General features: G+C 43.2%; 1 protein-coding gene across 11 annotated transcripts in view; it reads left to right on the top strand.

Annotated features, from left to right (window-relative positions):
- The window catches only part of SLC4A11 (solute carrier family 4 member 11), a 252,289-nt gene extending 225,769 nt beyond the window's left edge, over positions 1–26,520 (top strand). For all 11 annotated transcript variants that reach the window (XM_065597279.1, XM_065597278.1, XM_065597281.1 and 8 more), the window contains exons 18-20: positions 4,561–4,756; positions 12,229–12,398; positions 18,372–26,520. In XM_065597279.1, coding sequence (XP_065453351.1) covers positions 4,561–4,756; positions 12,229–12,398; positions 18,372–18,435 — 430 coding nt within the window. In that variant the 3' untranslated portion in view covers positions 18,436–26,520. The remainder of the gene's footprint in view (positions 1–4,560; positions 4,757–12,228; positions 12,399–18,371) is intronic.
- Positions 26,521–27,056: the final 536 nt, after the last annotated feature.

The following is a 27,056-nucleotide window of genomic DNA, read 5'->3' as shown; positions in this document are numbered from 1 at the left end:
TTTTAAATGAAGCATCTTAAACATTTTAAAAACCTTATTTACTTTACATACAACAATAGTTTGGTTATATATTATAGACTTGTAGAAAAAGACCTTATAAAAACGTTAAAATTGGCATGCAAAACCTTAAATTAGAGTGAATAAATGAAGACTCAGCACACCACTTCTGAAAGGATGCCGACCCCTGCTGTAAACTATAAACAAGAGGCTCTATGTATTGTTGTCTTCCTCCTCCTCAACTGCCTTGTTGTGAGAGGGAAGCTGAAGCAAAGCTTAAGTAGAAAATCAAAAAAGGGTCGTTCACCTTTGGGTACGGAAAGCTCCTACCTCTTGCTCTCTGAAAGAAACCAAGCTACAGACTCAGAATACGATGGATACAAGTAAACACAAAGAAATGAGGTTTTTACCCACGAAAGCTTATGCCCAAATAAATCTGTTAGTCTTTAAGGTGCCACCAGATTCCTTGTTGTTTTTGTAGCTACAGACTAACACGGCTACCCCCGATAAGTAAACACAAGAATCAAGAACCTCCCCTGAAATGGGCAAAAAATGTCCTCTTTCTTGTCTGCGGAGAAATCTGCATCAGAGTTTAATCCAGGCCAACCTTGGAGTCTGATCGTGTAGCTAAATTAATTCAAGGTGCTACGCCTCATATAGCGAGGAACCCAGTGATCTAGCTTTGGTTTAAGGATTCTTTGAAGAGGAGCTCGGATTATATTCTGGAGTCTCCCCCAGTTCCCTGTATTTCCTCAGCTGATGACAAGCCTTCTAGGGCCATAGTCTTAGCTGCCAGACTCTAAAAAGTCTCTGTAGAACCTGTGTGAACTGATTTTGAAGAGCTTTTTATTATAAAATGGACAAATTTGGTTAGATTTTGCCAGCAATGGGCACATTCCCTCTTGTTCCCCCTCGCCTGGCCAGATTTCAAGCCCTTGCTACAAAGCATGGAAGTGCTAGAGCTTCTCAACCAAACAATTGTAAGAATTTTTTTTGACATGGGTACAACATATTTTCCCTAATCTTGTTCTTGGAAACAGTTGAACCTTTCTTCCAGAAACTTTTCTGAATAATTCAACTTCATAGACTTTAAAGTCGGAAGGGACCATTATGATCATCTAGTGTGACCTCCTGCACAATGCAGGCCACAGAATCTCACCCACCCACTCCTGTATCAAACCTGTGTCTGAGCTATTGAAGTCCTCAAATCATGGTTTTAAATACTTCAAGGTGCAGAGAATCTTCCAGCAAGTGAGGGAAGACACCCGGCATGGGAAATGTCAGCCCAAATGGGTGAAATCTGGCAAGGTTGCAAGCAACTGACAACTGGTCAGGAAAACTTTGCTATAAGCGGTGCTACGAGCGCGGCCTATAAATAGTGTCCTAGAGCTAGAAGCAGATTCACAGCACTTCTCACATCAAGACCATTTCCCATGTACCTAACAGCACTAATTTCGCCAGCAAAACCCATCAGCGCTGTTCCTAAACCATCAGGAGAGGGGACCAGGAGCCTATATTTACCCTGCTAGACTTTCAAGTTGTTTTGATGAGTAGAATTATATCTCTTGGCTCTGAAAATAATCATCTAATCCAGTTCTGCACATAAAGTTCAAACCTCTTACCCTCGCTTTTCTAATTCACACAGGCCCTATCTCCCTCTGTGACCTGGTCTCCTTTGGAATGCCCTCTCTGGCTCTGTCATGTCCAGGTCAGGTTGCAAGCTCTCTTTTATTTGGCTTATGAGGCACCTAGTACACTTTGTGAATGCTCAAAATAACAATTCCGATAAATTTGTGAACCATGAGGCTGCCCAGTAATTGACCCGTTTGCATCAAACATAAATTCCCACTGTATACTGTCTGCTGAAGAGAGCCTGGGGCACTTTTAATAGGCACATTCAGTATTTTCCTGGACAGGCCAAATTAACTAACATATTCCATCCCTCGTGTTTCACTATTAACAGAGGGTCATCTGAGAGGCTAGAATAGAATGTTACTGGTCCTAGAAGCTCCTGAATGGTCACTGATGCTGGGACACAAGCCATCAAAGAATCAGTTATGCTTCCAGCTTGCCTGAGTCCATCATCTCAAGGATCTTTGTTCCACAACAAGCCAGGCCTGAATGCACACCATTGGGGAATGAATTCCATTCACCTCACTGATTGCTGGCCATCCCAATTCTTCCAAAGGTCCTTACAGAATTTGGGGAAATCGTCTGTAGCAAAATGGGACGAACTTTTCCCTTTGGAGTCTGGATTTTTGCATGAGGATCTGGCCAGTGGTTCTAGGTTTTGCAGGAGGGTCTTGACCAGTGTTAGCAGATTCCAATTTCTGCTGTGCAAATGCAGTTGGGAGATTAAGGGTAATTCCTTTTGATGACTCTTCTGTCATTTTTAGGTTTGATCCTGGATCTGTTGTATCACTCATCCATGGAGCTTAAACATGGCTTTCAAAAGACTTTGCATTCCCCCCTTTTAATAGATGGGCTTTATTCTTTAGATCTTGTAACTAACTGATCTATCTTAATTCTGCCATGTTATTCAAGTATAATATTTTCTATTTTTTCCCCTTTGTTAAAGAGTAACAGGTTGCAGTTTATATTTATTGGCATGGAAGGTTATGTTACCCGAGAAGCCTTCACTTTTGGGAATTTAAGTCTGGATCTCACCACAACCTTAAATGCTGCATTCTTGCATTTATTATATAAAATAGGTGGTTTGAAATTCAGTCTCTCCTACGGTAAGGGAGTGTCTGTATAATATATCTTTTACAAGAATTCAGTGTGGAAAGGATCCACCCCACAGGGCAAGAAATCTCCTATAGGCCAGAAGGAATTGCAAAGCCCCAGAAATGTGTGTGTATATAAAACAGAAAAATGTGTTCTATTGGATCTCCATTCCTGTGACTTTAAAACGCTTTGTTACCAGAAGCTTGGTTGCAGTTCATCTGGAATACAAGGTTCCACATCCAGATAATGTCACCACAGGATGGCAGTGATGGGGTGTATAAACCCCACAATGGAGAGAGGCAGGCACAGGAACAATTCTGGGCCCAGGTAGCCCCACCCTGGCAGGCCTGCTGGGTGTGCTCTAGCTGGAGGAGGGATTTGAAAGGGAGTAGTCACTTCAGCACAAGTGGGTGGCAGGCAGAGGGACAGGAGCTGCGCTCATTGCAATAAGGGGGGGTCCCCAGGAGGAGGGCAGCTGCACAAAGCCGGGACTTCTCAGCCTGTAGGTGCCCATAGACCAGGTGAGAAGGGATAACCACAAGCAAGCCACAACGTATCCAGAAGAGGGACAGAGTTGTTGGAAGAGACCATGCGGAGAGTACCTGACGCTTTTCGTATGCTACCCAAGTGAGCCCCTTGGTCAGAACTTGGTGGAGTGGGAGAACCCGGGTTCCCTTCCCTCCCCCTAACCATGAGGCATGGCCGTTTACCACTAGTGTGGGCTCCCCCACTCACAGGCACCGAAACAATCTTCAGTCCAGTTGTCTCTGTGCTAATATAGGCAGGCCTTTGCCAGCAGTTAACCTCTGGATTGGTGGTTAGATTTCCTTATAAGGAAACAAAAATACAGGTAAACTGTCCTTTTTTTTTTTTTTTTTTTTTGATAATCCTGGGAGAGGAGTTTTCCCCTTTTCACTGTTTTTGGTAGGCACGTGGGCCAATGGCAGAGATTGCTCACATTTAGGGTAGCAATGTCCTTTTTTCTTATCTTATTTGTTGGCTTACTGCATGGGGCACTCTGTTTCACATTCGGGAATGTTTCTAGACTGTGTGTTGTACTGTGTGTTTTAAAGTTACTTTGTCCTTTCTTACTTCCTGTCAATATTTTTCCAGTGACAGGTCAGTCAGTCTAAAAATCTGTCAAATTCTGGAAATTTGCATTAAGTAGTTATGTTTTTAGCATGGTTAATGGCAACTCCCATACGCCACCACAGGATTAAGTTCCTAATTCCCTACATAATTCTCTGAGCATTTTCCCTGGTGTATAAACAAGGGGATTCTTGTGTTTATCAAAAATGCTGACGACTTAGTCAGGAGAATGTGTTTTCAAGTGGGTCACTAGTGAGTTTCCACAGAAGCAGTTCCCTGACTTCTTTTTGGAGGGGGGGGCATGTATATGTGTAATAACATACATGCACAAATCAGGTAGTGCTGGGAAGGTTTAACGTGCAGAAAGGGGGCTCTAGCATGTTTTAAAGTGATTCTGTTTAGCAAACTGCAGATAACTAAATCGTTTAGTTTAAGCTCAGATAGGATCCTCGGAGCTGGGGAGAAAACCAGAGTAGAGACAGAAAATTAAAGAAGCAAACTTGGTCCTGGCACTTAGCCAGCTGCTCTGTTTGAGTGGTGGGCGAAATGCCTGGACTGAGTCCAAGAGGGTTGCTGTCGTCTGAAAATATTAGCATTTGGCTGGAGATACTTGATGATTGTTGAATTGGAATGACACATGTCCCATAGCAGTGTGAGTGAGCCCCAACGGTAAGCATGGGGGTTGACCCATCGTTATCCTTCTCAGTCTTTGCTTCCGGGTCACTGTGTGTCTTCTCCCACCTACAGGATAGTGAGCGTGAAGGAGACACGACTGACTACACTGGTGGCCAACTTCTTGGTGGGTCTCTCGCTCTTCCTCCTGCCCTTCCCACTGCAGTGGATCCCGAAGCCAGTCCTCTATGGCCTCTTCTTGTACATCGCCCTGACCTCCATTGATGGGAATCAGCTCTTCGAGAGGGTGGCCCTCTTGCTGAAAGAACAGGTATAGAGAGTCGTCCTGGAACTGGAAATTTACTGCACAGGATATGGAACAAGAAATAGCGCCTTGCACTCTGTTTCCTGAGGAAACTCATATAATGAGTTGATTACTGCAGCTTCAAAACATTGCCATTAAATCGTCCATGATTATGTGTGTTTTAGCCTCCTCCTTCCCCAAGCCATCCTCCCCACACACTCACACACCACACGCCCTATATAAGCTGTCTTGTGCGTGCGGCCACCATAATAATTACAGGGCAATAGGCCACCACAGGATTCCTGACAGGCTCGCCATTAACCCTGACAGGAAGGGTGCTTCAAAAACCTTAGGTTCCTCTCCTTCGCTTGATACATGAAGGCGCTTTTATTGCCTGCCTTTGCATCACACCCTCATTTTGTGTTGATGTTTGTGGTGTGGTTTTTACTTCCTTACAGGTTGGCAGACAAGGCACAAGCTCTTTGGACCTTGAACTCACCCCTTCTCACAACGATGGGGATGGCATGTTTGAGTCCCTTTGCACTTAATTTACCCCCAAAACGTTCAGAATTATAGTACCTCTTGGTGTACATTAGACAGTGAGTTGAACCCGGCTCTCAGCCATGAGCATGCGGCTCCCAGGGAAAATTCCTCAGGGCAACGGTTAGCCAGTAACTTTATTTTTTTTCTATTAAAAAAAGAGTGAAACTAGTGCTCGTAAAAGCGAGGAACACCCTGATTGTAAGCTCTTTGCTGCTACAAGGACTGTCCGTCTCTCTTTGGGTTCAATAGCATCTGGCGGGATAGGACATTCATCCAGACTGAGGCATCTGTGTATTACTGTAATACAAACAATAATATTGACTTGACCCACATTCAGTTCAGGCAGATGTATAAACATCTCTGCATGCTGGAAATCTGTGGTGCTGGGAGTGCGGTTCCCCATGGAGCCTCAAGCTCTGCATGCTTAGGATGCCAAACCCCAGGAGTAAGACAAGTCCCTGCCCAAAGAACTTGCAGTCAGAGTAAACAAAGAGGGGAATGCAGCATTCAAAAACACCTCCGTGACTGAATAGTTATGGTTCACCCATTAGTTCCATGGTTCTTAGCATTGGTTGGTACAGTTTTTCCTGTTGCCCTTGTTTTCTTTTATCTGTATTATAAATTACTTAAACTCTTCTATTTGTTGCCTTTAAAATACCCCATTCCAGCCTGGGGGACTCCGAAGAGTCAGTTACATGGGGCTTCCCAAGCAACTTTTCCCTTCTGTGAGTTTTGCACAGAAGTGACCGAGCTTTAATGTGCTAATCTTTCACCTCAGGAGAAATGGGCTCCAAAGGACCTTATATTGTTACTCCTGCTGGAGACAAACCCTGAAGTGTTTGCAGAGTACAAGCCATAAATGCTTGAACAATACCATTAAATAGATTTGCATGTATTAATCTATTTCTACCCTCTGACTGTAAAATATCTGGAACGTATATTTTAAAAGCCAGCTACAGTATCTACATACAGGGATAATATCTGTATGGTGTATAAATCCCATAAAATACCAGGTGTATAATGACAATGAATTTGAGAAGCGAGTGAAGCCAATGGCATAGTGAAACATTTTTCTTTTTATAAAACAAAGGTTTAAAATCTCAAATCGTGACTAGAAATGTTCAGTTTGTGCAAGTCTAAACTAAACAAATGCAGTTTAAAGCTCGCTGGTGAAAAATTAGTTACTCCTTCACTTACTCACCATGTCCTGAGTTCAGAATTACATTCCCCAGCTACAGAAGATATCCCTGCCTTGTTCAGTGAAGTTATCAGTTATTGCAAGAGAGGAAAAAGAACCCTTATCTCAGGTCGTGGCATGTGAAAATGCTTTTCAGTTCGCCTGCTAATAGAGTATTTTTAGAAACCAATTACATTTCACAGCTGATAAGCAGTTGACTTCCAAGGTAGACTGTCATTCCGGAAAGCTACCGATTACAATCCATTGACAATTTTTCAGTAGAATAGTTTTCCATTGGAAAATGCAGTTTTGCCGAATTCGCACTGATTCTCAGGGGCATGTTGACTTTGACCAAATTTTCATCAGGAAAAAGTGGAAATGATTCATTTCAACTTTCTCATTGCATTTTAACAATATTGACATGTTAAAATATTGATTTTAATATTATATTACATTTATATATGTTATATTTTAATATCCGCTAAACATTGACACACAATAAATCAAAATGATGAAGTTGCGATTAAACGTTTTTACCTTATGGGAAACATTTTGATGGTCCTGAACAGACATTTTTTGGAATTTTTATTAAGCAGGAAATTTTGGTTTTCCGATCCAGGATGGAAACAAATTTCAAAGTGGAGCAGAAATTCCATTTAGTTCTTCTGCTGATGTTAACAGGACAGAAGCAAAGCCAGTCACTAGGTTAGACAGCAACAAGTAGTAATGTGAATCTCCACCTTATACATTATGGTATTGTAATAAGGGCCAAATTATGGTTGTCCTTCAAGAGATTGCACATGCGTGTTCCACTCTTGGTGAGCACGTGCCCAGCTCACAGTTGTTGGAAATTTTTCCTTCAGTGGTACCCATGGGGTAGCTCAAGTGCACTCTGCTGCCGTGCGCCACTGTGTCCAGCGGTCCAAGAAACCCCTCAGAACTTTCTTACTGCCTGGGATTGTCATTGGAAGTTCTTGGCTTGCCTTAGCACGTGCTCTGTGTGCTCATTGTAAATAGTTTTCTAATTGAGTGGTCCTTCGTTCATAGTGTAGATGGGATTTGTTTCTTTTTCAGTTCCCAGTTTGGGGTTTCCATTTCTTGGTACCAAAGGGTACCCTGCATTTCCTGCACTAGGCCAATGTACCTGAGCAACCCACACTCAAGCTGCTTGAATTCTTTAGGGGAAGCTCATATTTGAGGTTGCTGCCAAATCTGCAAAGACTTTAAGTCTAGGACAAGGAAAGACAGAGAAGCCAGGCTAAAGATTATGCGCATGCCAGCAGCCCTGAGACCTCTGGCAGAGCCCAGCTGTTTGGACTCAGCAGTGACTGCTTCATCATTGGTTAGGAGTCTTCTATGTTGCCCAAGACCCAGCACTGCTCACTCTCCCCATGCCTAAGAAGAGGCATACGACCTCTCAGCAGATCACCATTGAGGAAGGTTACTGGCACCAAAATTCTCTAGGCTTGGGATAAGCATAGAGTGCAGCTGAAACCCAAGCACTCCTCTGATACCACAGAAACCAGCACCATTGACTCCATAGGTACCATCTAGTTCAGTGCCTGATGGAGCACCTTCTATGTCTGCAGTACTGCATCGTTCCGAGACCATCTTTGAACTTACCACTCTGGTGGCGTCTGTGGCAGTGAGAGGTCTGCTGAACCTATTGGTACCGGTTTCCCCGGCAGTGCAGGAGACCATGCAATCGGTACCAGTAGACACCAGTATTGTCAGTGCAGTGCTCAGTACCACTACAAACTCCATTGCCTCAGACATCATACCTGATGGTATCAGCGAAGGGGAAGCCTGCAGTGTTGGCAGTGCGATGCTCTTCTCTGACTCGCCACCAGTCTTCAGCACCACCAGGAGCAGCCTGTCCTTGGCCAGCAGAGGGAGCCTCGTCCTCCTCGGGATCGGAAATTGGCGCCTGTGCTTCCCAGCCTCAGAGCTGCTCTTGCCGCTATCCATCAAGGCGCTACTACCCTGCTAAGGATAATCTATTTGGCAGAAAAGTTTATTCTACTGGGGGTTGCAAGACGGGATTGCCAACTAACAAGCTCTTTTGGGACATTATGATTTTAATGTTTGGGACTGCGTGTTAAAGTTTAGGGACATGCTGCCAGAGGACCCTGAGCAGGAATTCTCCTTGTTCGTTAATAAGGGGAAATCTGTAGCAAGAACTTTGCTGCAGGACGCACTGGATGCAGCAGACTTGGCAGGTAGGACTGTGGTTTCAGTGGTGTCCATGCTCAGGAGCTACTGGGCACTGTCCTCGGGGCTTCCACAAGACGTCCAACAGACATTACAAGACCTGCCCTTCGAAGGGTCATCACTGGCGTTTGGTGCAAACAGACTCTAAGCTCCATGGTTTGAAGGACTCTGGGGCGACTTTAAAGTCTTTGGGGTTGTACACTCCATAGCTATCCAGAAAACATTTCTGCCTGCAGCAGACCCATCATTACTCTTCCCCTGCACTTCGGCAGGACCTGCAGAGAGAGAAGAGTGGGGGTTATAGATGCAGACCACCACCTCTTTCTGCCTCTGCATCAATACCTACTCCCTCCAGACACCCAGGGGGTGCTAAACCGGCATTTTGGTGGGTCACTACAGAATGCCATGCCAACTTTCAGAATGCCAGGTTCCATCTTCCCCATATTCGAAAACTGCCTTTCCCACTGCCTCAGGGCTTGGTCCTAGATGACTTTGGACTGATGTCTATTAAGCACTGTGGACGTAGGATATACCCTCACTTGGTTTCTGCCCCTCCCCATTCCTCTTCAGGGGATGCTCTTCCGAGGATCTCCTCCTCCAGGTGTTCAGTCACGCCTTTGGGTAGGAGCCATGGAGGAGGTTCTGCAGTGTCTCAGAGGGGAGGGGTTTTCTTCCCGTTATTTCCTAATCCCTAAAGTGAAGGGAGGTATCAGACCCATTTTAGACCTGTTCCAGCTCAACAGATTTCTCGAAAGGATAAAGTTTTGCATGGTCACCCCGGCTTCCATTATTCCCATCCTGGAGACTGGTTTGCCGTCCTTCATTTAAAAGATGCCTGATTTCATGTGGCAATTTATCAAGCTCACAGAAAGAATATCAGATTCATATGCTTTTCCTGCAATTCCTCTCCTACACAAAGTGTTGCTAAGGATCAAACAAGGCCATGCCTGGGTTATACTAGTACCTCCAACATGGCCCCAGCAGACTAGTTCTCCGTTCTCCTGGATCTCCGAGATCATGGTGGGCTGCTCCACCTGAACTGGTGGGCACTTCTTTTAACTGCTTTGAGGCTCCATGGCTAAATCCCAGAGAGGAGCCTTGCTTGGAGCAAAGTCTCAATGCCTTGTTAAATAGCAGAAAGCCCTCCACCGGGTCTATTTACATGTTGAAGTGGAAGCATTTTCCCATCTGGTCTCGTCAATCTAGGATTTCGCCAGTGCAGTCGTCAATCCATCATATCCTGGACTATCTATGGCATCTAAAACAGCATGGTTGGCAATTACTTCTATCAAGGTCCACTTGGCAACAATATCAGCTTTTCATCTCCATATGGACAACTGTTCTGTATTTTCTAACGATACGACAATCAGATTTTTGAAGGCCCTGGAAAGGTTTTACCCTCAGATAAGGAAACCTCTCCTTTGCCCTGGGAATTGAACCTAGTTTTGTCCAGGCTCATGAGGCCTCCATTTGAGCCTCTGGTAGCTATCGTTTCGGACAGGAAGGTGGCTGAGCTGCATGCAGGAAGGTGGGCAAATCACCTTATACAGTCTTCTTTAAGGTTTGAAGTATATTTGCACCCTCATCCAAGATTTCTCTTTAAAGTGGTATCTAATTTTCATATTAACCAGTTGATTTACTTACCTATCTTTGGCCCCAAAATGACACTCCAATGGAGAGGAGCAATGCCTGCATACTCTAGGTGTTAAGAGGTTTTTGGCACTCTACATAGACAGAACTAAAGAGTTCCATTTGTCAACCCAAATTCAGACCCATTGCAGACAGAATGAAGGGTCTCCCAGTCTCTTCATAAAGAACTTTATCTTGGGTAACCTCCTGCATTAGTGTAAGTCATGATCTTACAGGCATTTCCTCGCCCAGCAAAGTGACGGCACATTACATAAGAAAGATCACAAGTAGCCTTGGTGTGTTCGCTATCCAGGAAATTTGTAAAGCAGCAAATTGCTCTTCAGTTCACACCTTTGCATCCCATTATGCCATCATCCAATACTCTAGAGGTGAAGCTAAATTTGAACAAGTTGTGCTCCATTCTGTATGTCCATGAACTTGGATCCCTCCTCCTACTTTACGGCTTGAGTCACTGAGAATAGAATGCACATGTGCAATCATTCGAAGAAGAAGAAACGGTTACTAACCTTCTGTAACTGGTATTCTTCTAAATGTATTGCCCATGTCCATTCCACAACCCACCCTCCTATCCCTCTGCATTGGAGCAGTCCAGAAAGAAGGAACTGAGATGGTTCTGGGGCGACTGGGCCCTTTATACCAGCACACAGTGGCGCACCATAGCAGAGGGCCTTTGAGTCGCCTGGATGGGTACCAGAGAGAAATATTTCCAACGACTTTGTGCAGATTGCATACGCACCAAGATGGGGATGTGTTGCACACGTCCATTGAAAAGGACAACAGTTATGGAAGGTTAGTAACTCTTTTTCACTGGCAACACTCCCATTGATTTCTGTTGAGCCCAGGATTTGGTCCTAACGGAAAAACAGTCCCCTAATTTTATTTGGCATCTGTTGAAACCCACTGCTACCTAGGATATCACAGGTACTGTAGATTCCATTGATTGAATATACTCATTTGTAAGTAAAGAATGGGTATGGATATTGTATGCAGAGTACTCCATTTGTTGTCTCTTGTCTTATACTTAGGTTGTAAGCTGTTTGGGGCAGGGACTGTCTTTTTATTTTGTGTTTGTACAGCACCTAGCACTATGGGGTCCTGGCCCGTGACGGGGCTCTTAGGTGCTATGATACACAAATAACAAATAATATCTGTTTTAGTACAGATTAGCCTGTTGTATCTAGGTTAGGAAACCTGCATAACTGGTGCTGTGATCCTAGATCCATTCGTCTATATCCGCATCAGCGGATAGTCACTCCTACTCACGCTACATTGCCGTCTCCTTGTGTAGGGTCTCTTCTATCCTCTCCCCAGCTAAGTTCCACAGTTGCTCGATCTCAGATTGGGCTGAAGTCTGCCCCCTAAAGAGAAGATGGAAAGTTCTCAAATGGTAAAAACATAGAAAACAAACTGAAATGGGAACAGCACGCAAACAGATCTGCCTAACATAGCATCACCACATGATGCACTCTCCCTCCCCCCCGGATATTTTACATGTTGCTACAAAGTGCTGCTAATCATACACAGGGGAATCTAATTATGGCATTTAGATCAGTATTTCTTGTGCTCCAGATGTTCCTCGAGGCGAGTCTATCTCTGGCTTTCCCCCCTTTTTTATTGCCCAGTCATTCTCTGTGTTCTGTTGCCAGTATTAGCTTTAACCCTAGAAATCCCCAATTCAGCCCTGTTGGCTTAAGGAACGGGCCAGTACTCCGCTTAGAAAGTCCTTCAACATCTGCAGTGCCATTTGTATATTTCTGATATCTACCCGTTGACTTGATGTGTGGTATGAACTCTTACAGCTGTGTGTTGATGGTTTCCCTAAAATAATGTCTCTAATGGGCACACTTTTTAGACTTTCTTCCCACCTGGACTGATTTGTCTATTGCTGCCTGACGCATACCTCTTCTCTCGTTCACAGACGGCTTACCCCCCGACGCATTACATCCGCAGGGTCCCTCAGAGGAAGATCCATTATTTCACAGGCCTACAGGTTCTTCAGCTCCTCATCCTCTGTGGGTTTGGGATGTCACCGTTACCGTACATGAAGATGATTTTTCCTCTCATTATGATAGGAATGATCCCGATCAGGTAAGACGCTCTCTGTACCAAAGACACCTCACTGAGTGGCCAGGCGGTTTGGCTTCTGACTAGGCAACTACATACTACTTAGAGCAGGTGTACACTACTACTGAAGTTGATCTAAACTACATTGCTCAGGGGTGTGAAAAAGCCCCCGCACTCCCTGAGCGATGCAAGTTTTGCGCTGTCCACACCAGCGCTATGTCGGCGGGAGACACTCTCCTGCCAGCGTAGCTTACGCTTCTTGCCAAGGTGGAGTCGTCATGGTGACAGGAGAGCGCTCCTCCATCGGCATGGTGCATCTTCACCAGACACGCTACAGCGGCGCAGCTGCACCCATGTAGCACTGTAGTGTAGACTCGCCCTTCGATTTCTCTGTGATCCTGTGCCATATTCTGCACTGGCTTGAGTGGTCACACAAGGTGCCAACGTGCTCCCCTGGAACCAGCTACCAGGATCATGACTAGCAGTGTGCGGTGGATGGGATCTTTCTCAGGACTTCCCAAGGTGGTGTGGGGCAGGGAGCCTTAGAACCATATACACCAGCTAAGATATCTAAGTGAAAGCCACCCATGACCGAGACAGACTGTAGCACAGAAGCAAGGAGGAACGCAGAAGGCAGATTGGTCTGCTCTAGGGGTAGCATGACAATCCCTTGATTGGGGTAAAGCTGTGATTGAATCTTCAACCTGTAATGTCCTAGATTACGCATGCAGCACCCCAGCTTGACCTGTAACTAGTTACTCTCAGCAGAATTGTTACACACAGTAACGAATGTTCTCCTAAAAAACTCTTAGTGTTAACTTAGCGCTTTATAGCTTCAAATCTCTGCACAATTACAGTAGTCTCCTGTGCAGTGCTCCCTTGTGTTAAGATTACATTGGCACGTGTTCACAATTGGCTGAAATTTGCCATAGTGGCCCAGAAGTGATTTGTTTTTTTGCGGGGGGATTGGTCTAAATTTCGGGAGACTCCCTTGATGCTTTAGGGGCCATTAGTGAGTGAAAGAAATTCATTTTCTCAGCATTGTAGGAGTTGGGGTTTTTTGGCTCATTAAATAAAACAATTGACCGACGCCCTCTTTCGTATTCTGTCCTTTCTTAGGTGTGGTGGGAAATGAATTAAACATCAAACAGTAATAAGCTATTAAAAATCACTTCTCAGCATGCTTGTTGGGCATTGGCCAGCATTGTAGCAGTTTAATGATGCCCTGCTGCCTTTGATGCATTACAAGGCAGCGTTTCCCACCTGATCCAAAAGACACGGGGGCTGCTCGGAGAATCTGCAAGAAAAAGATTGCAAATGAACAGTGTGTGTCAAAGGTGGAAACTAATGGCCCAATCCTGTCCCCGTTGAAGGGAACATCAAAACTGCCATGGTCTCCATTAGGATCAGGATTAGGCTCTGGATGACTGTCGTTTTCTGTTGCTGCCCTTAATTGCTGCTTTTCCATATGAGCTGCTGGTCACTTAACCCAGCCTTGCAGGCAATGCCTCCAGCCAGACAATGACAGCAGCACATGTGTGAGCATCTCCTGTCCCTTCCCCTCAGTGGCTGTGTCTAAATGAAAATTTTAGGTAATTCTCTTTTGGTTGCTGTAACAACAGTGCGTCACCTCTGGTGCTAATAATCAACAGAGGTTCCCGTGGCATCTTTGAGACCAACAGAAGTATTGGGAGCATAAGCTTTTGTGGGTAAGAACCTCACTTCTTCAGATGCAAGTCTTGCATCTGAAGAAGTGAGGTTCTTATCCACAAAAGCTTATGCTCCCAATACTTCTGTTGGTCTCAAAGGTGCCACAGGACCCTCTGTTGCTTTTTACAGATTCAGACTAACATGGCTACCCCTCTGATATCTGGTGCTAATGTAACCCCCACACCGCCTGGGTGTGGTGTTCTGTCCCATCTGGTGGCACCGAGACCACTTAGGAGGGAGGTAAAATGTGTCTGCTCTACAGCCTTAGCTAACAGCCAGTTGGCTTTTAGCTCATGCCGTAGAGGCTCATGCACTAAGCTCCAGAGGTCCCAGGTTCAATCCTGCCTGCTGATAACTGGGCGTTACAGTAATACAGGGAGCACTAGTGCAGACCGTCCACAGGTGTTTGTACCACCTTGCCATCTAGCCCTGCTGTCAGGAGAACAGCTCACAGTAGAGCGAGGTGTGGATTGAAAATGGAAGTGAAATCATTTAAATGTTATCCTGCATATGTTTTGCTTTCCTTGAATTAGAAGGGGGGAGGGGACTGGATTGCAAAAAACAACAAAACCCCCACATACAACAACATCGAGGTTACATTGTTTAACTATATTAAAAAAAATAGGAATTGCAGAATCATAGGACTGGAAGGGACCTTGAGAGGTCATCTAGTCCAGTCCCCTGCACTCCATGTTACAATTCTCATAGCAACATTCACTATCTCACACTGCACATAGACAATATTAGGGATTACTGTTAGACTGCAAGATGGATACTTCAGTATGTGCAATCAGAGCAAGTTTGTAACTGTGAGAACCGTTACTTCTCTGTGTCCTGAATTTTTGTCCTCGTTAGTTAGTGTTACAGCAGGGCTGAGCAGGATGAATAAAAACAGATGGTTTTTCTTGGGGGGGCGGATTGGATTTTTTATTTAAATTTATTTAAATTAATGTTTTTCTTGACAAAATAAACCTGTTTACCATGAAATCTGAATTTAATACAAAATATGTTAAGGTCTAAACTTCTTATAATCAAAACATTTAAATAAAAATTAAATACGCTGAATCCATGAGCCTCTATCAAAAACTTTTGAGTTAAAGGCGGCTTTCCTACAGAGAGAGAGAACCAGAGGATAAATATCCAACTTTTGAAGCCAATCTTGATGAATATGGCACAATAGGACATGTGCTGTATTAAAGGCTTGATCCTGTGGGGGACCCAGGGGCTGTGCTACTGGGCGCAAGAGGCTGGCAAAGTCACCACAGACGCTAGGACCTAGCCTCCGACTCCATGAGACACCATCATGTATCTTGTCAGGATCATCCACTGAGCCCACTGGGGTGGTCTCGTACGCCTTTTCTATAGCTTCTCCCTACCTTTGCTCCGATTGGCTCAGTTCTTTATGAATTATGAATATTTATGGCTTCACCCATCGTTGGCCATTTTCTAACTTACACAAATGTACAATTGATAAGAATCTGAACATACTAAGCTATATAATTGCTTAAATAAATGTACATAGTAACAGTGAACCCTTCTGAGTGGCAAAAAGATGTACCAAATCTACTTTAAAGGCTCTATTTAGCTGTACATCAACATGTTTTAATGGTTATATCAACCAGTGAGCGTGCTCCTTTCTTTAGAACGGGGGTAGGCAACCTATGGCATGCGTGCCGAAGGCGGCAGGTGAGCTGATTTTCAGTGGCACTCGCACTGCCCAGGTCCTGGCCACCAGTCCGGGGGGCTCTGCATTTAAATTTAATTTTAAATGAAGCTTCTTAAACATTTTAAAAATCATATTTACTTTACATACAACAATAGTTTAGTTATATATTATAAACTTCTAGAAAGAGACCTTCTAAAAACGTTAAAATGTCTGACTGGCACGCGAAACCTTAAATCAGAGTGAATAAATGAAGACTCGTCACACCACTTCTGAAAGGTTGCCGACCCCTGCTTTAGAAAATAACTGAAATACAAATGGAAAAGTTGATTAAAATTGATTAATTAAATGAAAGCTTTCCACTCGGTGCTTGAAATCATGCTTTAAATCAACCCACCTGCTGCTGAGAGTCCCCAACCAAGACTCGAGGCCCTGTTGTGCTAGGTGTTGTACAGACACATAATAAGTGACAGTCCTTGCCCCACATGGTTGATCATTTAAATAGACAAGACAGACACGGGGGTAGGAGAAGGGGAAGTATTGTTCCCATTTTATAGATAAGGAAGTGGAAGGGAGATTATGTCACACGGGGCGTGTTTGGCAGAGCTGGGAACTGAATCCGTATCCAGTGAGTCCCAGCAGAATTTTGCAGAAATTAACATTGTGTGCGCAGAATTTCCTTTCCCCCACAGAAATGGACTCCAGAGCCACTAGGGGCCACTGGATTCAGCAGAGCCCAGCTCGCACATAGAAGACGCTGCTGGGGGGAGGGAGAGGGAGCTAGAGGGTTCCTGGCAGCTGCAGTTCCCAGCATGCCCTGAGGGAAGGTGAGGGCAGCATGCAGGAAACTCCGTGTGAGCCTGGGACCAAGCATCAGGGTGTTTCTCCCTCCAGATCCCTTGGCTCGGGAACCCACAGTTGAGCTCTGTGGGGAGAGGTATGGGTGTCTGGCCCCATGGCTGGACTCTGGTTGGGAGAAGAGGGCAGAGAAACAGGGGTTGGCATAGGGGGTTTCTTTAACTCTCTATTCCTGGGGGAATTTTTGCGTGTGTCCATGTTCTTACAGACATACTTGCTGACAGGTATTTTGAAATAACTTACCAAAATAATTGAAACCGGTGTGATTATGTAGTGTTATTTTGACCAATAAAATTTGCAGAGTTTTGCAGAATTTTAAAATATTGTGCGCAGAATTTTTAATGTTTTGGCGCAGAATGCCCCCAGGAGTAATTATTTTTGGGAGACTCTACCCTGGCTGTAATGGAATATTCCATCCGGAGAAAATGTGACCTCTCTCAATTCTTAGCAGGGTCAGAGCTTTGGGGAAGCATGGATGCTGCTGACTAAACATGACTTCTCTGGCACTGTATCCCCCTGGATAGGAGAGTATTTTAAGCATCCCTTTTCCTCTTTGCACAATCATTTGTGTTTCACAACATGAATTGAATGTAGATCAAACAGAGTTTGTGTTTTCCAGGATGTTTTCGTTTTCCAGTGTTTATCTCATGTCGGATCAATTTGAGGAGTTTAGGACATTGCGCTGCAGTTAGTGAGATTTGAAATCTCCTTTCCTGGCTACCAATTGAGGAGCTCTAAATCTAAACCAGGCTTATTACATTGTTGTCTTTATTATTTAAATAGCTGAAAAGTAACTTCCTGTGCTGTTGAGGAAGCAGAGGATTAATCTACAAATATCCAGTAGAATATATTAAGGAGAAAGCTTATTAATGTTGACTGCGGTGTCACTTAGTGTTTGTTTCACTCAAAGGAGATACCATTATTATTATGTTGTATAAAAGTAGATTCCAGAGGCCCCAATCTGTACCGTGCCTGGCACAATGGGGTCCTGGTTGGAACATGGAATAAGGCAGTCCCTCCCGCAAAGACCTCACAGGGACAAGACATGTAGAACACAGTGAAGTGGGCAGAAGCAAAAGACGAGTGACTGTAAAAGCAGTGGTGCGAGCACTCACGAGCAATATTTGGTGTGTTTTCTTAAAGCCCCAGCTCTTGGAGGCATTAAGTGTCTGAAAATCTTAATGACTTTTGTTTATTTGGGTTCTCGTAAAAGGAACTCAAACGTATTCTTTTATTTGAAATGGCGTCCTGTTTTAAGCCAGTCTCATGATGTTTTGGGTCCTGCTTTGTGACTTTTGAACACCAGACATTAGGGAGGGAAATGACGTTCTAGGAAAGCTAGACCCCTCCTGAACACGTCAGCTCCTCAGGCCTATTTATGTTCTGTTTCGACCAATCAAAAGCTGGTCAGCTGCCTCCCCCAAACCAGCCAGGGATACAGATGTGGGGGCGAGGCCAACATTCCACTCCATCCTTGCCGCCTTCAGAGGGGAGAGGGAGCACCAGCACTGGCCATGGTGGAGATGCTGCCCTGACAGCTGAGGGCAGTTTGTTCTAGGCAATTCTTTGCAACACTGCTGTTTCAGGGATTCCCGCGATGTGAGCAAACATGGCTGTGTTTTCCCTCCAGCTTCACAAACCTGATGTAAATCAGCAAGTTGCATGAATTGCCCCAGACACACCCAGCTCTGAAGAGCCTGGAAAAGGATGAGCATAACCCTTATTGCAGCACTAACCTGAATCTAATTCTCTCTGTTCACTCGTAGGTATAACCTGCTTCCTAGGATCATTGAAGCAAAATACTTAGATGCTATGGACGCGGAGCACTAAAAATGAATCTCTGCTCTGAGAACAACGAACAGCTTTTCAGATCGAAAGGAAATGCCAGCCTTGCTGAGATGTAGAATTATTTATCTGAAGTTCTCTTTTGTTTAGAACCTCCAGGACTTTCTTTCTGCTCTAGTCTGGCACTTGGAGATACACGGTTGAAGACCAATTGGCCATTCAAGTTTCAGATCAAAACAGGCTTGGATTGAGAGGCCAGTACTCTTCTGAGTTTTGAGGCAAGCCAGCTTTATGGAAATGTTACCTTCTACATCCTAAAACTTGAAATCCCACAGATCAATGTGTTTCTCTTGTTGGATTGTGCTGTGCTAGGGTTGCCTCGTGTTCCCTTTTTTAGGGGGGGATCCCTTTTTTATACACTGTCCCTTTTCCCAGAACACTATTGATATGTAAGGACAGTAATCAACCCTTGCTTTACAGAATTACTGAATAATTTGGAGCTTTAATGCAATTACCCATCTCTCCAGTTCATCTTCCAGAAGGATAGCCCTATGTCAGAGGAGACGTGTAGTGATCTCGTCAAGTTCTTGATTAGTGGATGGGCTGGGAAGCAAAAGAATATGGTTGTGCTGAGATTGTGTGTATTATTTAATTTCGTCATATGTACCAGAAATGTTCAGAGGTTGGATTCACTTTGTGATGCTGATGTAATTACAGCTGGGTCTAAGCCGCTTGGGAGTTAGTTGAACCTATTTTACACTGTTACTTCTCAGTAATCAAATATAGAATTGTAGGTTTGTACAGCAGCAACCTTTTTGGTTGTGCCCAAATTCACCTGGATGCTGAAATGTGGCAAAATTCAGTCATGTGCATTAATGTTCGCGTATACATATGTACAGAACTGCCTATGTGTACATATATACATACATAATTTAGATTTGTGTATATATTTTGCATATATATTATACATATATTGGATATATAGGCATATTCTTTCAAGGTATTGAAAGTGTTCTTGTGCAATCAGTGTTACCTGTACTATGTTGACATACATTTGTCCTTTGCTTCAGTACTTTTTTTTTCTTATTCAAAGCCATTCTTTGTCAAACTGCATTAACCCAATTACTGATGATTATTTTTAAACATACTGCTAAGTTCCAACATTCCTTCATTTTCCTCTAGCCCTTTGGCTTTTGTGACCTGCATACTCCTTTCTGACGTGAATTTTCCGTTTAATTTTAATGTACAGTATGTAGTGAAAGTTGGTTGTTTTCTAATCAATATTTCTGTTTGTCACTTCACTGTTTCAGTTTTGTAGCTACCTCCCATTTCCCCCCACCCCCAGACATTACATTATATTTCTGTATGAATTCTAACTCTCCTGCTATCTATTTTATCTTTTGGTTTATTTAATTTAGCTGGTATTCTGGTCAGTTTTTCTATACTTGAAGTACTGTGAAACAAGCTATCCTTTAGCGAGTTCCATATTGATCTGCAGTGCAGCTAGGGGCAAACTTTACAAGAAAAGAAAGTGGCGCAATGAAGATCATTTTAAAAAGCAAAAATTAGGATCCCATGACAATAAATGCAAATAGACAGCAGATTAGTGCAGACAAGTGTTTTGTTTCAAGCAAATTGTTTGCACAACAATTGGCGGTGAGATTTATCAGACAGAATACATCGGCGATTTGGCTTTCTTTACGAAGTAAAAAACACATCTCTCCGTCACTGAGAGGAACTGGGGAAGAAAGCTCATATGCTAAAACCAAACTTATAATCCTAAACTTAGTAACTCATTCAATAATTAGTTTGCTTTTAATAACACTCAAAGGGATTCCATCATAATGCAATTGCCTACAGCTTTCAAGGAAACTACTGAGAGCAGAGTGTTCAGTTTCTCTTTGAAGTTTCATAAGTTTCCCATTGACAATCCAATGAAGGAGCACCAGGTTGTTCCTAGGGGTGTATATGTTACTGTCGGGGATAAACAGTGAGCACAGTAATTGCAGGGAAATAGATTCTCTACTTCATTAGCCATCTAAGCAGCATTGTATTACCTTGAAAATGTAACCTTATGTTCTACTCAACTCCTGCGGATGTGCTGTGAAGGGCAAGGCCTAATCTGGCCCTTCTAATAAATGAAACGTGGGCATTGCCATTAATTTGTTTTTACTAGGAATGTCTTAGCGCACCAAAAAGAAATCGCTATAGTAACAAACATGGCTAACTAACAAACAGATCTGACGCTTTTTGCATGATCCAGAACAAGAAAAGAATTAAAGGCAACTAAATTATGCACATTGACTAATATTCTTAATCCTGGAATCAGGTCTATAGTAGGGTTGCTAGTAGTCATTGCAGAAGTTTCAAATTAAAGTTTATTCATTTCTTTAATTTCACCTAAAGATGAGGTGAATGTTCAGCAAACAAGACTGTTGTATGGTCCAGAGGGCAGTCTGTGCCAGTCCAAACAAAAAAGGCTAGGTGACTCAAAAAGCGAACAGTATTGATATCCATGGTCAGATATGAATTGCAATAAGACAATTTTCCAACAAATTCTTTCCTTCCCAGTGTAAAACACATTGAAATGAAACCCCCTGAAAAGAAGATTAGGTGTCTCAAATACTTTGGAGTGACCTGCGTGTTGAAAACATGGCTGTTCGAACTACACATTTGTTGTGTTATGTCATTGATGCCTGGGCTCCCAGTGTTTGTGTTTCTAACAGCAGACCTCACAATGTGAAAAATCAGACTCCGTGCATGAGAGGGTATAAAGCACATGATGGATCCCCTGACTGGGAGCAGAGCGTGAATGCTGCGTGCAAAGCAGCTGTTTCAAGTAAAAGTCCATAGGTGAAATTCATCTCTGTGCAGTCTCATGGAACATAAGTAGTCCATAGGTTTTGGGTTGACCCTCTGCACAGGAGGTGAATTTCACTGTACACATACAATAAATCTAGTTACAGAAAAGCCTATGAGCATACCTGCAAACTGCATGAAAATACTGTAGGACTAAAAAGGAAAAGAAAACCCTAAAAAACTATGTGCAGTAGAACGGTTACCATAGGGTTCATGGTTCACCTTGTAAACTTACATGAGTTACCACAACCTGTCATTTTTGCATTGACAGACTGTGTATGTTGCACTTAACAAAAGCCCTTGCAGGAGTAACATATTTTTAAATGAGCTCTTTCTCAGTTTCTTGAAAGAACCAAAAATGCCCTTTACTTTTCTCGAAGTCTCCCTGAAAATAGCAGTCCAGATGCAGTGACAAATGTCGCTGAGTTAAGCAATGTAAAATATAGAAATAGTTACACTTCAACATGATTTGGAGGCAAATTAACCCTCACAGCTAAAATAAGTACCCTAACTACTTTTATAAGTTGTTGTTTTGCAACAGTTTGTGATGCAATTTCAATCTCACGTGTATTTTCTTTTTACCATAAACATGATTGTTAGATTTTCCCCCCCTGCTGCCGCCTCCCCCCCCCCCCGGGTTTTCACTATATAAATCATGGGCCAGAGAATCAACTGATGTAAATCATCATCAGTCAATGCAGTCAATCGCACTATTCGTATTTTCCCTATCTGAGGATCTGGCCCTGCATTCTAATCTATGGGTATCACATGAAAAGCTTGACTATGTCAGAATGTCTTGAATTATATCAGGCTCACAAGATACTTGTAATGATGATCCTATTTCAGACCAAAAAAAGTCAGGATTTTCATACAAGTACCTTTCCCTTCCTGTTACAAATGAAAGTTCTTTTGCTTCTCTTTTTACTGATGTAAGAAGGCATTTCCAGGAAGTAGACTAACTAAGAAAAGAGAGTTTGCTAAACAGAACTATTTCTGCACTTTAATACCTGTGTGAAGGTTAAGACAGTTAGAATGTAATAACCAAAAGTTTTCTTTTATTATAAGCTCTTTAGATAGATATGCACAATGTTATGTATAAATATTGCCAAAGAACTGGATCTGAAAAGATGACGATTGCTGTTAATTAAGAGGGCCTTGTGCTGTATTCTACTGGAGTCAGAAGGTAGTAAATGCTTGTGAAATGACTGGAATGTTGTAACCTAAATTAGTTGCCAACATCTGCCAAAATTATGAGGGTACTGGGAAATATAATACACTTTTTTTAAAGGCTGTAGATTGTAGGCACTTAATGGTATCGCTAGAAGTCATCCTGATCAGGTAGAGATGTAATCTTGATTGATAAATAGGTCTGCGGGACTGACAGTTCATTTTAAAGCTGATGAAATGCTGTTGTTACATTACACATTGAAATGGATATGTTGAGGTTTGTTGTGTGTGTATTAAAGAACGCTGGTGCTATATGGGCTGCTGAATGGGGTACAATCTGCCTTCCAGATTGCTCAGAAACTAACACACACAAATCTCCACCAAGCAGCGGCAAAGTTTGAAAGCATTATTGGGTGTTAAAAGCTAGCTAGTTACATACCACCAGGTCACTGTTAGGGTAGCGACATAAAAAAATTAAAACTACTTTCTGGTCAAACATGCTACTTGGTGAAACATCTCAAGGTAGAATCAGATCACTGTATTGTGAGAAACACACACCACTGATGAACCGCCCATGAATTAGGGATACAATCATATAAAAACAAATACAATACACTAAGATGCTGAACTATGACCATTACAAGCCCTTGACTCACTGCATATCACATTAGGACCACACACAAAAAAATCTCCAGCTTCTAAACCATGCTTCTCCAACTGAGCCACCGAATTAAGCCAGCTTTTGGAGAGGTGTGCACCTTCCATTTCACTGCATTGAAACCATCATCAGGAGAAAATAGTTCAATGGCATGATCTTGGGAGAAGCAGGAATTTTGGTTCAAGCTGATTAACTCTAGGTCTACAATCCAATCGGAACAAATATTTCATTTGCCATCTCGAAGAGAAAGGAAAGAAATGTCAATGGGAGAAGATACATTGGTCTCACCTCAAGAACAGCCATCATGTTCCAGATTTCTGCTAAGCATTCACTTTGCACATGTCTGAATAGATAGAGATAAAAGTCACCTAGAACAGTGAGAGGGTCACTTTTTAAAATGTGCATTTATACCTGGAAGCTAGCTGGCAGCAGTAGGGATGGTTTAAATTAATAAATTGTTTGCCCTGTTCTGTTTCCCATACCTTGGCATTTGCTACTGCTGCTAAATCATTGCTCTCTCTTCTCCTTGTGTTGACCATCACACATTCCTTCCATGGATCATACATCAGAGGCAAAATCTACTCTTCTACTCTCCATTCCAAAGACATGGGCAATGTGTCACTATAGCAGGCCACTCAATCTTCACTGGCCTGTGCAAATTCTGAGCTAGCTTTAAGGTGTAGGCATGGCAACTCGTGCCATCTCAGACAATTATGAATCATTCATAATTTCTGTTATATGATTGTTGTGCTGCTGTATGCAGCACCTCTTCAGATGGTTAGCTTTCTGGTGCCGTTCTTGACTAGAGCAGGCCTTTCTTTCATCTCTTGAGCTTCCAGAAATACTGAAGTGATGTGATTGTCTAATTTTCCAAGGAGGCCTGTGGATGTTAGAAGTGAAAAGCACATAGCATTGCCAATTTGAAATCAAGTTGCTTAAAGAAAACGTGCCTTGAACTCCCATTTCTATCCCCGGGGCTACAGGCCTGGCTTGTGTTACAGCAAAGAACCAGGATTGTGTCAAGAGCTGAGGGTATTGGAGGTTGCCAGAATATTTTAAGAGGTTCCAGAAATGCCTAACAACTTCTAATATCTTCTTCTTTCACTGTGTTGTGTCCATAATCCTTATGGCATTTCCAGCATTGTTACTTCTTCACAAATGCCCATGGTTGCCCTTCAAGCTAAGAAAATTCATCTATAATTTTTCTACAGAAAAGTGCAAGAACATGGATCACTGGGTACGATTCTGAACTGTAGTTGATAGAACATTTATGATGTTCTGGGGAATGTATTGCCTCTCCGTCCCCATCTCTGCCTCTCCTGGTGAGAGAATTCAGTTTCCATTATAAAAGCCAAAGCCTGGATGTTCGATGAGTAGAGGTGGCCTGTTGTGCCAACATGCGTATATGGCATTTGTAATGTGGATTCTTTTTGTTGTGAACTAAACTAGACCATCAAGCTCATTTCACTTAGACTTGAGCTGGGCGCCCAGGTGTGGAAAGCCACCAAATCCCCCTAGCTAGTATACACTTCTAAATTTAACTGCTGCTCGACTTCAAGCTTGAAATGCACCACTCCCAGTGGTTTCCTGTATTGTGTCACTGTTGCACTGCTTTCTTGCTGTGGTGCTGTCCCCTTTGTGATTGAGCAAGATGGCAGCAAGGAGGAAAACTGATTAAATTAAAATATTTTAGGTTAATAGTCTTTGGCACTCTGTCCCCAATGCGCAAAGAGAAGAGCTGGCTGACAGTACCTTCACCTTAGTTACATGATCGGGTCCAACAGAAAATCTGCGTATCAGGTTCAACATCTGATGTATCTGTTTCCGTACTTGGTTTACCAAGTTCAGCAGGGCAATGAGACATATGTCAGCTTTGCTGGGAGCAGCTGATCCAATGAGCGCAATAGCTGGTACAGTAGGTAATTAAGTACCATGGTTTGCAGGTGAGTCTATTTTCAGGGCGCGATTAATTATGTTCACTGAGTGACGCAGCCCTCTCAGTATAAACTATTAAGTTCATCAGGCGGTGTATCTGTTTCAGTGAAATACATGTCTGAGCAGTGATGTTCCATACACCTTTCCATTATTAATGTATCCATTTCAATGTGCGATATTTTGTAGCCCCAGACTTCCGGAATTTGGGACGTGGAGCTCCTTGTGGTTGGCAACGACCCGCCCTTGCAAACCTGGGTGCGGAAGTTAGGGGCCTGACTTCATACTTCGCCACTTAAATAGGTGACCTACTTTTTCAGAGGTGCTGAGCGCCTGCAACTCCCCTTGACTGCACTGAGATTTGTGGGTGCTCAGAACCTCTGAAAACAGGTCACTTCTAGTTAGATGCCTACACGCAGAGTTAGGAGCCTAACTTGAAGTGCCCAGGTCTGACTGTTGAGGCTGGGGTGCACCTCCACAACTGTGACCCTACTTGGCAGATGGCATCTTGGCTCCAGAGAGACCCCAAACAGAGAGAAATGAAGTATAAATGCAAGAGTCCGGCAAGCCCATCATGTCCCCCGCCAAGCATGGCGGTTGGTGGAAGGCTTGATTGTACCTACCTACACATCAGCTGACTGCACATGTGTAATGTCAGCAGAATTTTTAGCATCTCGCATGTTTAACTGAGTAACTTGGGTTAGAGCGATCTTAAAAAATATTCTAGTTACAAACAGTGTTCTGTATTTTCTTCTCCCTTTCCCCTCCCCCCTACCCACACGGAGTAGTATCTTCTTCCTCAATTTCCACTGTGAAGATTGGCACTTTGCCATGTGGGTAAGGCAGAATTTGCCCTTTAATTCTTACTTCCCTAAAGTATTCACCCCTACAGGTTATATTATGCAGCCCAGTCTCTTTGCCTGTGTTGGACAGAAATGACAAATTACAATTCCCCACCCCCTTCTGGGAGATACAGGGTAATGGCATACAGGTAAGCCTCATGGAGCACCCAGAACCTAAAAACAGAGGAGCTTTAATTCTCTGTTCCCTGAGATATTCAGAACTGATTCTTAAATCCTGTATCCTGCTTCCATGCAAGTTAATGCTAGAAAAGCTACTGAGCTCAGACAATCTGTTACATGCCAGGAGATTGCTAGCGGTTGTTTTATTTTTTGACATGTCATTTGGAATGCAGCCAGTTCATAGATTTCTGCACTTGGTGACCAAAAGATTTCCTTGACAGCTCGGCTAGGAACTAGTCTATAAATATTTTAAGTGGCAAAACACAAATGGTTTGTATTTATAGAGATGGAGCCTATAGATGTTGCACTTGCTAAGTAGGATTTTAAACGCATGCATATTAACTAGTGTTGATTACAGTGAATGATTTTCTTTTGATAAAAGAGTTGCTTCTTGGGGAAAACAATTCCTTTATTGTATAAGGAACTCTGTTGTATTTTGAAACATTAAAAATAAAAAGAGAAATATACGGTTTATATATTTCGATGCTGTGCTCTGATGTGTCCTTTCTTTTTTTATTATTATTTAAAGTGGCCCAAGGACTGATTTCCTCTTCGAAAACAGCAACACCCTACTATGGTTTAACAAAGGTGTCTTAAGGCTCAGGGGCTGATCTGAAACCAACTGAAGGTAATAGGGAGTCTTTCCATGACTTCAGTTGGCTTCAGGATCAAGCCCGGAATGATGAGATATTGACACAGAATTATGCTGTGCTCTGAAATAGCATTTCTGGATGGAGCAGGTGGAAGGCAGACCTGTCTCGCCGTTTCAAGGGGAGAATCTTGCTTTTTCTTGCTGATTATTTTTAAATGACGTCTCAGGAAGTTCTCTCTACCGGAGTTGCTTATATGGACCCCGTTATCATCAAATCTGAGCACCTCCTTATCTTTAATGGGTTTAGCCTCATAACACATCTGTGAGCTATTTACCCCTGTTTTGCAGATGGGAAACTGAGCCACAGAGAGGCTAAATGACTTGCCCAAACCCACCAGGAAGTCTGTGGCAGAGTAAGGAGTTGAATCCAGATCTC

The sequence above is a fragment of the Chrysemys picta genome, chromosome 5 (assembly GCF_011386835.1).
Source record: "Chrysemys picta bellii isolate R12L10 chromosome 5, ASM1138683v2, whole genome shotgun sequence".
Taxonomy (NCBI): domain Eukaryota; kingdom Metazoa; phylum Chordata; order Testudines; family Emydidae; genus Chrysemys; species Chrysemys picta.
This window is presented reverse-complemented; position numbering and strand designations above follow the sequence as displayed.